This window comes from Rhineura floridana, chromosome 3, assembly GCF_030035675.1.
Source record: "Rhineura floridana isolate rRhiFlo1 chromosome 3, rRhiFlo1.hap2, whole genome shotgun sequence".
Classification (NCBI taxonomy): Eukaryota; Metazoa; Chordata; class Lepidosauria; order Squamata; family Rhineuridae; genus Rhineura; species Rhineura floridana.
Genome location: NC_084482.1, coordinates 37,309,726 through 37,325,533, shown reverse-complemented (window position 1 = coordinate 37,325,533; position 15,808 = coordinate 37,309,726). Strand labels below are relative to the sequence as shown.

General features: G+C 42.7%; 1 protein-coding gene across 2 annotated transcripts in view; it reads right to left on the bottom strand.

Moving 5' to 3' along the window:
* LOC133379651 (meteorin-like protein) overlaps nt 1-15,611 on the bottom strand; it is a 33,132-nt gene extending 17,521 nt beyond the window's left edge. Inside the window, exon 1 of one of the 2 annotated variants that reach the window (XM_061615330.1) lies at nt 15,351-15,611. In XM_061615330.1, the coding sequence (XP_061471314.1) occupies nt 15,351-15,364 (14 nt within the window). In that variant the 5' untranslated portion in view covers nt 15,365-15,611. Of the gene's footprint in view, nt 1-14,790; nt 14,854-15,350 lie in introns of those variants that run through there. The other variant, XM_061615329.1, reaches the window with a different exon arrangement.
* Nucleotides 15,612-15,808: the final 197 nt, after the last annotated feature.

The following is a 15,808-nucleotide window of genomic DNA, read 5'->3' as shown; positions in this document are numbered from 1 at the left end:
GCTCTCCAGGTTTGCAGGCAGGAGTCTTTCCTAGCTGTACCTGGAGATGCCAGGAATTGAATCGGACCTTCTGCATGAAAAGCCAATGTTTAGTCACCACTAAGTCCCATGGGAATGAGTGGTGAGTCTGGTGACTAATATATGTTGCTGGAACATGCCCTTCTCCTGGCTTCCACACCTGGCAATTTTACTTCTAGGCTGATGTCCACCAAGTCAGCCCTCTGGCTTTGAAACTACAATACAGTTTTGAAATTGGTAGTGCCACACTGGTGAGTGGCAAAACCTATTCCCGAGAGTGCATGGTTAACTGGAACCCTTTCCATCCCACAATGCTCTGTTCTCAGCTGTTCTGGCTCTGGTTGATGGCTAATGAGGAGACAACCTCCTTTTGTCTTAAAAAATAAAAAATCTTAAAGTGATTAATAAGAGTTTCTCACTGCACTTTAAGAGCCAACAAAACAATCTTGTCAGTGCAATCAAAGCAAACACTGAATGATTGATGGAAATTCAATGGCTTTAACTTTTGCTTTCAGGATCACCTTTCAGGGGTCCGTGCACAAGAAAGCACTGGGGCCCTGTGATTATCATGCTAAAAGCTCGCTCTGGGCCCGCCAATAATTAGATTTCTATATGCATTACCGTTCCTCAGCTTCAATGTGTGACATGGGGAGCTGCTCTTTTGCAGGTCTCAAGGAGCGAGGCTCCTTTCTGGCTGCCCTTAAGCGTGGAATTGGGATTTTGCACTCGAGTTCTGACAATGACTCTGTGCGCTGTTGGGTGGCACATGCTCAGCTCTGTGCACTATTGTTCAACCCCCCCCCCCCCAAAAATAAGACAAGGCTCATGGGCAGCAAGACTTAAGGCCATCTGTTACCTTGTTGCCAACAGAACATTCTCACATTGTCCACAGCTGCACAGAGTGATGGGAGTGGCAGTTCAGAGTACTGCTCTCTGAACAGCTCCTGGAGGAGCATGTTATGCTCTCCAGTCCTATTTTGCCATGGGAAGAGGCTCTTTTTAAGGTCAACCAATGTGAAATGGAGAGCATAAGTCACGATGGATCTTTTTTTCTTCCCATACCATACAGCAACAGCAATATTCACTCAGACTGTAGGGCTTGTTGGGAAGCAATGTAGACAAAGTTATTATTTAGAAAATCTCTTAAGACATGGCAACATTAAAAAACAAAACAAAAGCAATAGAAACAACAAAACTGTAAGTACAGTCCCAAACTGAACTGGATTTAAAATGGTTTTTAATATGTTTTTACTGTTGAATTGCTTTGGGATGTTTCATAGGAAGTGATTCAGAAATGAAATGAAAGCAACAAAGGTAGAAACAGAAGATGGAAACCTTAGCAAGTCACTGCTTGTCAGTGTAGACAACCAAAAAAAGCCATTGAGAAGAAAGAGTTCTCTGAGAAATCTCACGCACCCTCTTTTTGTTTTGGAATAATTCATATGGACCAATGACCAGCCACAGATTCCCAAGCCACTAAAGGTAAAGGGAAGAAACATACAATGGCTGATTCCCCACTCCCACAGCACTCTTTTTTTGAAAACATAAAAGTTTGTTCCAAGTCAGTTGTATGGAAAGATGTGCACCTCGTCAGGGAGATCATTCCATAATTTGGGGGCCACCACTGAGAAGGCTTCCCTTGGAGTAGGCACCCAGAGGAGGGCCTTTGATCTTGAACGTAGTGTACGGGTGGGTTTGTATCGGGAGAGGCGTCCCATCAGGTATTGTGGTCCCAAGCTGTGTAAGGCTTTATAGGTCAAAACCAGCACCTTGAATTGAGCTTGAAAACATACAGGCAGCCAATGCAAGCGGGCCAGAATTGGTTTTATATGTTCGGACCATCTGGTCCCTGTTACCAATCTGGCCACTGCATTTTGCACAAGCTGCAGTTTCCGAACTGTCTTCAAAGGCAGCCCCACGTAGAGTGGTTATGAAGAGGACAAGCATATTTCACAAGTTCCCTTTGATATTTAACAACCTATGAGAAAACTCTTTCCCGAGCTTCTAAACCTTTCTGCTTTCATTTCTCCACTTGATCTTATTGTTTATTTTCATCATTTGTATACTGCTTAACATTAAAATCTAAGCAGCTCAAGTCTCTTGCATGTTACGGTTTCCAAAATGCAGGTAAAACAAAACAGGCCCTCCTCATGCCATTTCCACACATGAATCATATGTTTAGTTCATGACCTCATGTGGACACACGGTCCTTTTCACTTGGGAGAAAAAAAAGCCACAGCCCTCATCCATGCAAGAAATATAACATATATGTTAATTATCATTATTATATATAGTCAGATAAGTAGCATTGCATGCCAGCAACACTCCATCAGACATTAAATACTATTGCATGCCAGTGATAGTATCTTCTCGTTAACTGTTAGTCAATTTTCCAATGCTGTCAAATAATACTGTTTCAATTACTTTGTTTTTAACAAGTTCTCATTTTGCTCAGTTGTACGCTGCTTTAATTATGCACGTGGGGAAAAGTGCTCTAAAAATGATACAAATCAGCCTTCCCGAGCCTGGGTGCCCTCCAACTGTTGCTGGACAACAACTCCCTCACCCCTGATCATTGGCTAAACTGCCTGAGGCTGATGGGAACTGGAGATCAAAACATCTGGAAGGCACCCAATTGGGGGAAGGCTGAACTAAATAAATGCCCCATAGTGGTTCAGAAGGGATGGAAATCTGTCTCTCTCTATTATGGTGAACTTTGAGTTAATTTGAATATGTCATATGAAAATAACTGGGGTTGCAGAGGAGGAGGGAGGGGGAACTGGCACAGGCTCTTGTGCTAACAATGGCAGCATAATGATCTCTGCAGTTTGGCATGAGACAATTATGCAGTCGCACTAAGCAAAATGCTGGTTGAATGTATCTGACCCCACCTCATTCTGGAACCAAAAGCTACATGCAAATAGTCTTTTATATCAAGAGTTGAAATGTCAAAGCTCCTCCTTTGTTCAAAGTGAGTCAGGGAAGCAGAAAGGAAAGGATGTTGGGAGGATGCTGACACCATGATGAAGTGATCCCCTGGGAGGGGACATTCACCCCCAACATACTCTGCACTCAAAACCAGCCCATCTGCTGCCATTAGAAGGTACTGAGGCACTTGATCTCTGAACCTCTTTTCCAGCACCAGCAATCTCACAGCCTTATTTCTTTTCCCTCCCCAGCAGATAGCCACGTACATGGCCAATGGGTTTGGCACTGGGATGTTTTCCCAACTGCTGGCTCAGTGTCTGTGAAAATGGTAAATGGCTGATCCCTCTTCTCCTTCTCCTCTCCTCCCAAATGCAATGACTTCTGGGAGCATATGGGCCTGATGCTAGAATTGCAGCTGGAAGATACACAGAGACACTGGGTGAACTGGTACTCCCACAGCCTATATCCCACCCCGACCTCATTTTATAAAATCACAGCATACCTTTCTTCTGCTGCTGTGAGACTACTAACAATAGCATCCTCACTTACAGATTTACAGACACTATGGCCTGGTGCAGATATAACAATACCCATCATTTAATTTCCTTGTGTTGAAAGATCCTGAATGTGCTGTGGGCTCCTTCTCTACATAGATTCAGTTTGTTATTGCGGGGTTTAACAAACCACCGTTTGCCATCACATCTGAAGCAGGAAGCTATGGGTTGTGATTGTCTTTCAGTTTAGGATTGGAAAGTAGCTTCAAACTGTGGCTTCCTGTCCTAGCTTTGAGGGCAAGCACAAATCCGAGTTACTGCTTTGGATGTGAGGGCAAACTAGTTTGCCTGAACCGAGAAAGAACAAATTGGGTTGGATCCAATGGTGTTGCTCAGCTGATGGTAAGGCTTCACTCAGTAGAAGAGGGAAGCAATTTTCAGTTATTCCCCCCCTCTCCCACACCATCTCTAAATCTGTTCTTACAGGGGACATGGAGGGGCCTGTGGGGGGAGGAATCACTGAGAATTGCTTGCCTACACATTGGATGCAACCCACTGAATCTTTGTTGGAAGCCCGTAGCACATCTCCAACTCTGCAAACCATGGTTTACATTAAGGACCAGAACATTATGGGTAAACCTACCCATGGCTGGAATATTGTTTCTTGGCTATTAGCTCTAGTGTTAAATATTTCAATCAAGGGGGAGATTGAAAAAAAATTGCAACTCTGTTGATGATTTGTTTTAGGACAGGGTTGGCTAGCCGTTTTTGGACCAAGGGGTAGATTGACCCATGGTGAACCCTCCAGGGACTGAAGTATAAAAGTGTGCATAGCTGATTTTTGTATTTTAAAAAAGACACATTTTTAGGGGGGAGGGAAAAATCACAAAAAACTTTTGGCATCACAGCAGGGGGCCTGCGGGAATGGTCAGTTCTTCCTTTAAAAAAAAAGACACAAAAAAACCTCTTTTGGGTACGAGTGTCGTATGCAGCCAATGGGCTGCAGGTTAGACAACCCTCATTAGAAACATAGGAAGCTGCCTTATACAGAGTTAATTTGGTCCATCTAGCTAAGTATTATCTCTCCAAAGTTACAGAGAGCTCCAGCCCTATCTAGAGATACAAAGGGCTGAACTCGGGAGCTACTTGCATACAAAAACCACATACTCAACACTGAATTACAGCCCTTCCTTTAAGTTTATGATCTATGTAATAAAATAGTGATTTAAGTCTTCTGTTGCGGCCAGTTCCAGATGGCAAGTGTGTATTAGTTTATTGTTAAAAAACAAAAGGATCTTGCAATGCCCCAGAATAAAACATATTTATTGTGGCATATACTTGCATATGCTTGAGGCCACTTACATCAGATGCCACATTACTTATGTGTAGGCCGTTAATATTTGTGTTTCTCTGTTAGTTTATTGGAAACTATAATAAAAAGAGGGATACAAACATTAGGTGCTAATCTTATTTTATTAACAGCTTATGTAAACAAACAGGCATTCAGATTGGTGTCTCAAAGGGTAGACAACATAGATTGAGATCTACACACATTTTCAGTCTAAACTCACACAGATAACACACATACACACACTGATTTGAAAGAAACAGTAGGAAATCCAGTAGATGTTCAGATCCACTAGGAAATCCACTATGAAAACAGGGCTGCTTAAAAAGAGTATTTACAAAAACAAGAAGCAGACATTCTCTTAAGAAGTTTCCTTCTAGCACAACTACACAGAATCATAGAAATAAGGGGGGGCATTATAACTAAAGTCAGCAGAGCACTTTGAAACCCAGTTCCAATTATGGTAGGCCTTGGGAGCTGTGCTAATTAAAATTCCATTCCATGTTACCCTGCTTAGCATTTATAAATCACTTTACAGCAAAGTGCTTACCTCACATCATCTTAATTCTTACAACAGCTGTGTAAGGTAGAATGTTATTATCATTCCCACATTGTAGAGAAGGTAGGCAGAGAGTGACAAGATAGAGGCTTGCCTAATGATACCTAGCAAGTCCTAGGTGTCCCAGCTCACACCAGCTGTTCCTGAGCTGGGACACTTCAAATGGAAGGCAGGGTGCTTCCCCATGAGAAAAAGAAAAGATCCCTGCACATAGGAAAGGAAAATAGTTCTAGCATAGCCTTCTCACAGTTATGAACAAAACTAGAATTGTTTTTCCCATGGAAAAGCATTCAGCTATATTATCTGCCACTTGCAGTCTGTGGAGTTACAGTTCAGGAAGAGTTTGACCACTTCATCTGCCATTTGTGAAAACTAAACATTAGTCACTATGTTAATATCAGCTCCCAGGATGTAATAAAGCAGGACTGTGATGTTCCTGCTTATAGTGTAAATATGATAAGTGCTGTTTATATAGAAGACATATGGTAAGTGGAGTGAAAGAGGAGGGGGGAGTACATGAGCAGTAGAATGCTGGATGATTGGCTGAGCGTTTGAATGGCTGGGAGTATAAATGGAAGAATGACAGTTGAATCTGGGTGGGCGTTAGTAGGGTGGAGAAGGTGTTTGGTGGTGGATGTTGGGAGTGTGGAGAAAGAGGTGTTTGAGGGTGGAGGTCAGGAGTGTGGAGAAAGAGGGAGTTGGAGTTCTGATTAATAATAAGTCAAGTACAAAACAGGAATAGATGAAACCATACGCTTGTGAAACATTCTAAAACTAATCTTGTTATTTCTGATATTTAATAAATACTTATTTGGTTTACCAAAGGCCTGATCCTTGGCTGGGGGATATACATACCTGAAGGGAGGGCAAGGTAATTACCAAGGCTGAACAGAAACAGTATCTAATGGTGGCAGTGGTGAAGGGAGGAATAATAATTCAAGTATCCAGAGCAACCTAGAGTTGTATGCGTTATCTATAAAGATACAAGGGGGTTGGGAACAGCATAAGCATGCAGTCACAAAAGTAACCAGCTAGAGAGAGACTCAGGCAAAGTCTCTGGGAGTATTGGTTATAGGACGTGACTGGTGGTGCTGCCTAGCAGGGGGATCTAGTGAGATCTGTGCTAGAGCGGAGTGAGAAACCATATAAAGGACGGTCCGGACTGGTGGTATCCCTGGTGGTGCCTAGTGAAAGGCAGTAGCCACAAGCAGGTGGGAACCTGACAGGGAGAACCAGGGAAGGACGTCACATGTGGTGGCTGTAGCGGTGGGATTCGAACCCTAGACAGTCCCTAACAGTGGTGTGGCTAAAAGAAATAACAAATAAAGATTACTTGTGAGAGTGACTGGCAAAGAGTGTGTGGCAAAGTGCGAGTGAACTCCTAAAAACATGACTGAATATATAAAGATGAAAAGAGAGGAGCTGGTGGAGAAGTGCATAACATTCAGTTTACCTCACGAAGGTAAAGGGGTAGATGAATTGAGAGTAGCATTGATAGCATTCGCATCTGTTCAACAAAAACAACCTGTCAGAGAAGAGAACCCAGAAGGGTACTCAAGCAATCCCGCTTATATAGAGTATTTGAGAGAGAAGTTAAAGTTGGAAACAGAGAGATTGAGGATGGAAGGTGCAGAGAAGGAAAAACAGCGGGAGTTGGAAATTGAGAGAATGAGAATGGATACTGAAAGGATCAGAATGGGGTTTGAGGAGAGGGAGAAGCAACGAGCATTGGATGCTGAGATACAGGTGGAAAAGTTAAAATTTGAAAGAGAGAAGTTTCATTCTGATGAAACAAGAAAGGACAGAAATGAAACCAAAATAAAGGTTACACCAAAAGATTTTGCAGTGTTTGAACCTGGACAAGACCCACAGATTTACCTCAACACCTTCGAAAAGGCAGCTCAGATGTGGGGGCTACTGGAGGATAGATATATGCAATATTTATCAAATCTGATCAAAGGGGAATTGGCAGAGGTATACCAATATTTCCCTTCAGACAGGCCCGTCATATATGCCGAGTTTAAAGAGGCAGTGTACAAAAGATTCAGACTGGGACCTGACTACTTTAGGAAGTTATTTCAAAACTGTCAGATCCAAGCAGGGAGGTCTTTTGTTGAACTGGGAGCAAAATTGATGGACATATTTGGAAAGTGGATGGGAAGTGCCAAAGCTCAGTCAGTGGAAGAGGTGAAAAGCCTCATGATACTGGATCAATTATACCATCAGTTACCACCAGAAATAAGGCTCCTTGTCAGAGACCGTTCCTCTACATCTGTTCAAGAGGCCGCAGAGTTGGCAGATCACTTTGCCTCCAATAGAACTGGCTGGGTGGGGAAAACATCAAGAGAGTTTAAACCCAGACCATATAATGGTGGCAGAAAGGATGTGGTACCACAGCGAGTGAGTCCTCCAATAAAGTCTGAAGGGCACAGGACACCCCAGAGTGGATCTGTGTACCCTAAAATGGAGGAGAAATTATGTTATAAATGTGGTAGACCGGGGCACATACGTTTTCAATGTGAGGTTGCCAACCCCATTGGGTAATCCTGCTCAGGGAAGGGCAGTGAAAACAGAACCAAGGGAGTTAGAAACGAAGAAGGTTCAGTTCTGCCAGATAAACTGGACAAATGTAAAAGACTTTGATTCGAGTCTGAGGGAAGAAATGAGTGTGCAAGGGGCAAATTATTGGGCATTGCTTGATACTGGTGCCGCTCAGACGTTACTGAGGCCAGATTTGATAAAATCTGAGGAAATATTACCTCAGGAAACGGTGACAATCCAAGGAGTGAGGGGTGAACCAGAAAGCATATCCATGGCCCTGATAAAATTAAAGTGGAGAGGAAAGGAGGAAATATGTAAAGTAGGTATTAATGCCCAACAACAAGAATCAGTGATACTGGGAAGAGATGTTATGGGGGCACAAGGAAAAATATATGTGGTGACCAGACAACAACTTGGCAAAGCAACAGAAACCATGTTAACAGAGGCCGAAGAAAACAGGGTGGAACCTGTTATCGAGCCTAAGGTCACCATAGCAACCCCTGGCAGGCCTGCTAAAAGAGACAAACTGTATCAAATGGTCTCTAGTGAAGAGGCAGAGCAGTTCAGGGAAGAGCTGGATGCAAGTTTGAAGCAAATGAAGGACCAAGCCCTTACACAAAAGATTCCCTTTACTGACAATCTGAGGAATCAAATTGTGTGTGAGAATGGGATTTTATATAGACTGTGGATGCCTGCTGAGAGAATGAATGTGAACCAGTGAAACAATTGATGGTACCTAGCAAATACAGAGCCAGATTGCTAGAGGTAGCCCATGATGTCCCATGTGCAGGGCATCCTGGAATAAAGAAGACCAAGAAAAGATTGGCTGCACACTATTATTGGCCAAATATTTCTAAAGACGTAAAACAATATTGTTTATCTTGTGAGATATGCCAAAAGGTGGGGAAAAGTGGAGTAAAGACAAAAGCACCATTGAAGCCCCTTCCTATAATAGGACAACCCTTTTATAGAGTGGGAATAGATTTGGTGGGCCCTTTTTCCAAACCCACAAGGCATGGCAAGAAATATCTATTGGTGGTGGTGGATTTTGCCACCAGATACCCAGACGCTGAAGCACTAAGATCCATGGAAGCCCCTGTAGTGGCAGAGGCTTTATTAAAAATCTTTATGAGGCTGGGTTTCCCTCATGAAGTGTTGACGGATCAAGGCAGTGTATTCATGGGAGAAGTGATGCAATGTATGTGGAAGTGTTGTGGTCTAAAACATTTAAAGACAACTACTTACCATCCAGCAACCATTATCTCTACCATAGATCTGTGTAAAGGATTTTGGCAGATGGAATTAGACGAGCAATCCAGAGCCAAAACTGCCTTCAGTACACCAGATGGGTTATATGAGTTTGTGACTTTACCCATGGGACTAAGGAACTCACCAAGTCCTTTCCAGAGACTAATTAATACTGTGTTGCGAGGCATGTCAGATTTCGCAGTGGCCTATATAGATGATGTGGCCATTTTCAGCAAATCGGTGCCTGAGCATGTCCAACACCTGACAGCAGTATTAGAGGCATTTAAGAAAGCAGGGCTAACAATAAAAGCCAAGAAATGCCAGTTTGGGTTGAATGAAGTGATCTATTTAGGACATAAGGTGGGGAGTGGGAAAATAACCCCCTTATGGAGCAAAGTTGAGGCAATACAATTGTGGCCCATCCCCTTAACTAAGAAACAAGTTAAGGCATTTTTAGGTGTGGCTGGTTTTTACCGCAAATTTGTAAAAGATTTTGGGGAAATCGCAACCCCCTTGCATGAGCTAACAAGGAAAAAGTGTGCTGAGCGTGTGGTGTGGACGGATGAATGTCAAAAGGCTTTTGACCTTCTGAAGCAAGCCTTGTGCCAAGGGCCTGTATTAATAGCACCAGATTACGAGCAACCATTCATCGTGGCTACGGATGTGTCGGACCTAGCGCTGGGAGTCGTCTTGCTACAAGAGAGAGGAGGCACCAGACGTACAGTGGCGTATCTTAGTTGCAAGCTGACATCGAGGGAGAAGAATTACTTGTTGGTCCAAAAGGAGTGCCTAGCGGTCGTGTGGGGACTGAGCAAGTTGCGCCCATACGTGTGGGGACGAAGATTTACTGTGACAACAGATCGAGCATTGTTATGGTTACAGACTATGAAAAATCATAACACTATGCTGCAGAGGTGGTCCTGGGCTCTACAAGATTACCAGGTGGACTTCAAGTTCATAAAAGGCAAGGACAATGTATTGGCCGATGGACTTTCAAGGCAGGTGGCCGGGACTGCAGTGACATGACCCAGACGTGGGTGCAAAAAAGACATTTTCCCCAAAGAGACTTTTTTTTTATTGTTAACGCGTCGTATGAATCCTAGAGCAGGAATAATACTTTGCTGTTATTTTAAGGGGGGGGGGAATGTGATGTTCCTGCTTATAGTGTAAATATGGTAAGTGCTGTTTATATAGAAGACATATGGTAAGTGGAGTGAAAGAGGAGGGGGGAGTACATGAGCAGTAGAATGCTGGATGATTGGCTGAGCGTTTGAATGGCTGGGAGTATAAATGGAAGAATGACAGTTGAATCTGGGTGGATGTTAGTAGGGTGGAGAAGAAGGTGGTTGGTGGTGGATGTTGGGAGTGTGGAGAAAGAGGTGTTTGAGGGTGGAGGTCAGGAGAGTGGAGAAAGAGGGAGTTGGAGTTCTGATTAATAATAAGTCAAGTACAAAACAGGAATAGATGAAACCATACGCTTGTGAAACATTCTAAAACTAATCTTGTTATTTCTGATATTTAATAAATACTTATTTGGTTTACCAAAGGCCTGATCCTTGGCTGGGGGATATACATACCTGAAGGGAGGGCAAGGTAATTACCAAGGCTGAACAGAAACAGTATCTAATGGTGGCAGTGGTGAAGGGAGGAATAATAATTCAAGTATCCAGAGCAACCCAGAGTTGTATGCGTTATCTATAAAGATACAAGGGGGTTGGGAACAGCATAAGCACACAGTCACAAAAGTAACCAGCTAGAGAGAGACTCAGGCAAAGTCTCTGGGAGTATTGGTTATAGGACGTGACTGGTGGTGCTGCCTAGCAGGGGGATCTAGTGAGATCTGTGCTAGAGCGGAGTGAGAAACCATATAAAGGACGGTCCGGACTGGTGGTATCCCTGGTGGTGCCTAGTGAAAGGCAGTAGCCACAAGCAGGTGGGAACCTGACAGGGAGAACCAGGGGAGGGCGTCACAAGGACCCAACTTAAATGCTAACATGTAGGGTTGCCACCCCACCCCCAGCAGAAGGCCAGACATTTGGAATAATTTTCAACAGCTACATTTTGTAATGGCAACTCAAAATCTACGCATATGGAAGAGCAGGTTTCTAAAATGAGGATATGACCACCAGTCAGCTAGTTTGGCCTTGAGAATAAAAACCCTAAGCCACCATTGTTGTAGAAGGGATTCCACCCAGGGTATGGTGTATTTTGTGTTAATACTCCACCTAAGCTCTCACAGGTGTTTTGATGACACAGATTTACAGTTCAACCACAGTTTGACAACACCCATCCAAAGAGGCCAGGTGCAAATCCTGAAACAGGTCAAACCTAGGTTCTAGTTAGAAATAGACATGACCAGGCTAACATTAAGATCTTTTCACTCTTCAGCTATGAGCTATCTGAGGGTTTCAGAGACCACTATAAGAGCATTCTGAAAAGACATGCAGACCTGGCTTACTGGGGATAGTTATTTTGGCTTACGGTGCAATCCTATGCATGTCTACTTAGAAATAAGTCCCATTAAATATAGTGAGACTTGTTCTGAGGTTTATTGTGTTCAGGACTATATCCTAAATGCTGAGATTCTGGCATATAAAAGGGTGATTAGGTAATAGTCCAGCAGTAGTCATAGCTATGAGCTGACTTCCCAGGTCATGCTACTGTAACTGAAAACTATATTCCACCTTACTGTAGTTTAGCCAGAGCTATTTCTAAAATTTTGGTTAAAACGGGAAAACTCTCAACATTTAACTGCTAAACCCTTACAGCATAATTGTATAAATGTCTGCTCAGACCTAATGAATTCAATGGGGCTTATTCTCAGTAAGTGGGGTTTGGATTGCAGCCTGCACAAAATGCACTGACAGGCCATTTTAGGGGGCTGTACTGCTGTCCAGCCATTATCCATTTCTTAAGGTGGCCCTCTAGAAAAACAATATGCTGCCCAAGAGTCTATAGCCCAAATCTAAAGTAAATCAAAGCGTCATTGAAATAAACAGGACATAAATTAGTCAAAACAAATGTGCCATATTAGTTTCAGTGAAACTTAAGCACAATCATCTTTTTTCTGGATTCAGATCTATGCTTTCCCATTTCTACAGCTTCTGAATATTAAAAGTCCAGGCAGAGTGCATGGGTACAGGTAACGGCGGCAGAGCTATTCTGAAGGGAATTTCCTATCAGAATTTATTATATGCTTTACATGACTGGGTTTAACTATTGTTAGCTGGTTTGGAAGCTTTTTTAAAAATGTATACTAAAATGCAGAATAAAGGTGCTTTAAATATAAGGCAAGTTTCCTGATGGGTACTAGGAGGGGGGTTGGAGGGTTTGTACAAGCAGTCCTGTATTATAAAAGCTTTTGTGGAAAGTGGTCTCCAAGAGTGAGCAGTATAGAAGGGGACACTCAGCTAACGAGCAAATGTAAACAAAGATTACAGACCATATCCCAGAGATGTGGCCCTCCAGATGTTCTTTGACATTAACTCCCATCATCACTGACCATTGCCTATGTTGGCTAAGGCTGATGGGAGTTGAAAGTCCAACAAAACATCTGGAGGGCCACATATTCTCCACATCTGCTATGGCCACAGTTTCCCTTTCCTCATTACTGAGTTTAACACATGTACTTGAACTTTTACAGCATTTTGACGGCCAGAACGATAGCTAGTCTCTCTCTCTCTGTGCCATCTAACACAAACTCCCAGGGCCTTCACCCTGTATATGCATTTAACAACCTAAGGTGATATGCACAATTTCTGTTGTACAACACTGTGCAAGATGCATCGCAAAACCGAGGCGTAGAATGGGGAGACCTGCAGAATATTGAAGTGATTCTGACATAGATCCCAAATGGGGCACACTAGGGCAGTCCCTAAACTACTTACACTGACAGAAGACAAGAGGTGAAAACTTCCCCATTCTAATTTATGGGTAAATAAAAAGATCTCACATTGGACTGGAATATGTACCAGTATATCTAAAGGGCTTGAATTGAGTAAAGATGTGATTTGAGTGAATTGGCACCTCTGTGATTCACATGATTATGGTAGCTCAGGAAAAGTGGATCACCATCATGGGGATAAAGTGGCAAAGAATTTATTGTGCATGTTAAGATGCTAGTTCACACAGGGTAGCAAGCCCATAAACCAGTGGTAGCCCTGCATGTTTCTGGAGGCAACAGTCTGGGGACTATCTGCATGTATGGCCCAGCCCTAAACTAAAATGTTTTGGGTATGTAGAAGTAGTCATTTTAAGCTTAAGTATTCAACATATATGGCAGCATTAGGAACACTTCCACTGGTGGAATTAGGGAGCAAATTCAACTGTGCTGGAAGTCCCCTCATGGACATGACCAACTCAGAATGTTTCTAGGAAGACCACACTATAACACTTAAAACATTTGGAAGCAAGATGAAAGCGTTCAAAAATAACAAATAGATTCTAGCCTAGACCTTTCCTTAATACATTAAATTTTCATATGGAAGGAGCTGTAGACATAGGGATGCCTTCAAACAAATAATTGCTCACGTGCATTCCGAAGCTGGTACAGGCCCATCAGAGGGTATGGCATGTGGTGCCTTCTGGCACATTTGAATTGGATTTTGCAGAATAGCAAAACAAAGAATAGCAATAGCACACATATGCAAAGCCCTTGCTTCTGATTCTGTACTGTGAATGGGCACTCAGAAACATGGGAGATATCCCTACAAAAGGCAGGCTAACTCCCACCATGAAACTCCCAGTTAAAAAGCACAATTCTGGTTATGGACAAACAGTGGTGTGTCACAATTATCACAGCAAGAAAACACTGTGAGCATATTTTGGTGGAAGGACTACGCACACTTTATCTGCTGCACCTAATTTTCAAAATAATCAGCATGCAAACATGGCCTTGAAGCATTATCTTTGCCCCACAAGGAGTCACCACTTGCAGGCTTTAATTATTTCTGCACATCTTCTATGTTTTAATTAACCTCAAGATAAACTCAAGATAATCAAGTATAGTGGTTAGGGCTTTGGGACAATGCCCACTGAACATGTAGACAACATGTGCCCACACTTTTTAGATAGCAGTCTTTTCTGTGCCACTAGATTCTAGAAAACAATGCAGTTAGAAGGACTTACATTCAGGGCTGTGGAGTCAGAGTCAGAAGCAATTTTGGGTGGAGTCGGTAGAAATGTAGCGACTCCGGCTTCAAAATAAATTTTGATTGACAATTTTTTTAAAATATAAATTCAAAATGTTAAAGAAGCTTCCCATGAAGTCAGCTGCAGTTGAGCATTTCATCATAACTCAAGATGGAAAACATTTTTTCTGTCACGTGTATAACACAGGACCCAGATGAAGACAAATGCTGTGATGCCAAGATCAGCGCATATTCAGGCAGCGATAAAAATGCTCCTATGAGAGCTTCCAATTTAAAAAGACATTTACAGCCCTTTCCAGGGCTGTGGAGTTGGAAGCTATTTTGGGTGGAGTCGGACAGTAGAAAAATAGAGGAGTCGGAGTCGGAGGTTTGGCGTACTGACTCCACAGCCCTGCTTACATTTAAAGATACTGATTTAAGAAAGTGTGTGCATTAGGAAAAACAGAAATGAACCCTAGAATGCAAATACCTTAAGCAACAGAAATATATATTTTTTAAAAATACCTGAGGAAGATGCAGCGCTTGTACAGAATAACAAACAGACATCTCATTTGCAATGGGGAACAGCATGGCAAGAAAGTTTTCACTTAGAACTATTTTAAAGTTTTCTTTCACCTGACAAAGCATACAGTAGTTGTGGAGAACCTTTGGCCCTCCTGATGTTGCTGAACTACAACTCCCATCATCCCTGGCCATTGGCCATGCATGGATGGGACTGATAGGAATTATAATTACGCAACATCTGGAGGGCCAGAGGTTCCCCATACCTGACATACACGGTTGACCTTAGGGAAGAACGTCAGCAGGCCTGTTTTGTGTTTGCTCAACCCCACAAAAAAATCTGGAATGTTTACTTCAACTTGCTTTGCTGCTAGCATCATGATCCTGAGAATTTTTCCTGCCAGGAGGAGATGCTGGGGGAAGAGACAAGGAAATGCTTACTGTTAAATCACAAGACAAATTGGACTACATGTTACTTACAGGCAGAAGAGGTGGGCTGCTGTTTGCAGCAACAGTCTTATGTGAACACCTAGCTCCACAAGCACTCAAAATTATTTCCATACCTTAAGCACACCATTTTCCAAAACTAATCCAGCAAATTTGAATCAAGCACAGGAGTCCCAAGAAACCTTCAAATTTTCTTTCCTGCAACAGGCTTCCCCTTTGTTTCAATAGCCCATCTGTATACACATTCCCATGCTCATAAATTGGCTTCTTCCACTCAAGTGAATGAGGATCCTATGCATACAGCATATCTGCATGCACCAACCCCCCCCCCTTGAGTTGGAATGCATGCCAGCAATTGAAATAGATCATGCTTTAGATCAGGAACAATCCAAACTTTATCACAAGTGAGCTGCGAGACTTATACTTGGGACTTTGGCAAGTCGTGTGCAACAGATTTGCATCTGACCAATCCAGTGTGCAGAGGACTCCTGTTTTTTGCCTCCCCCTCTCCCCGGGGTTTGTGACTTGATAAGGTAAACAAAGAAAGTTAATGTCAGAATCTGTCCTAATTTTA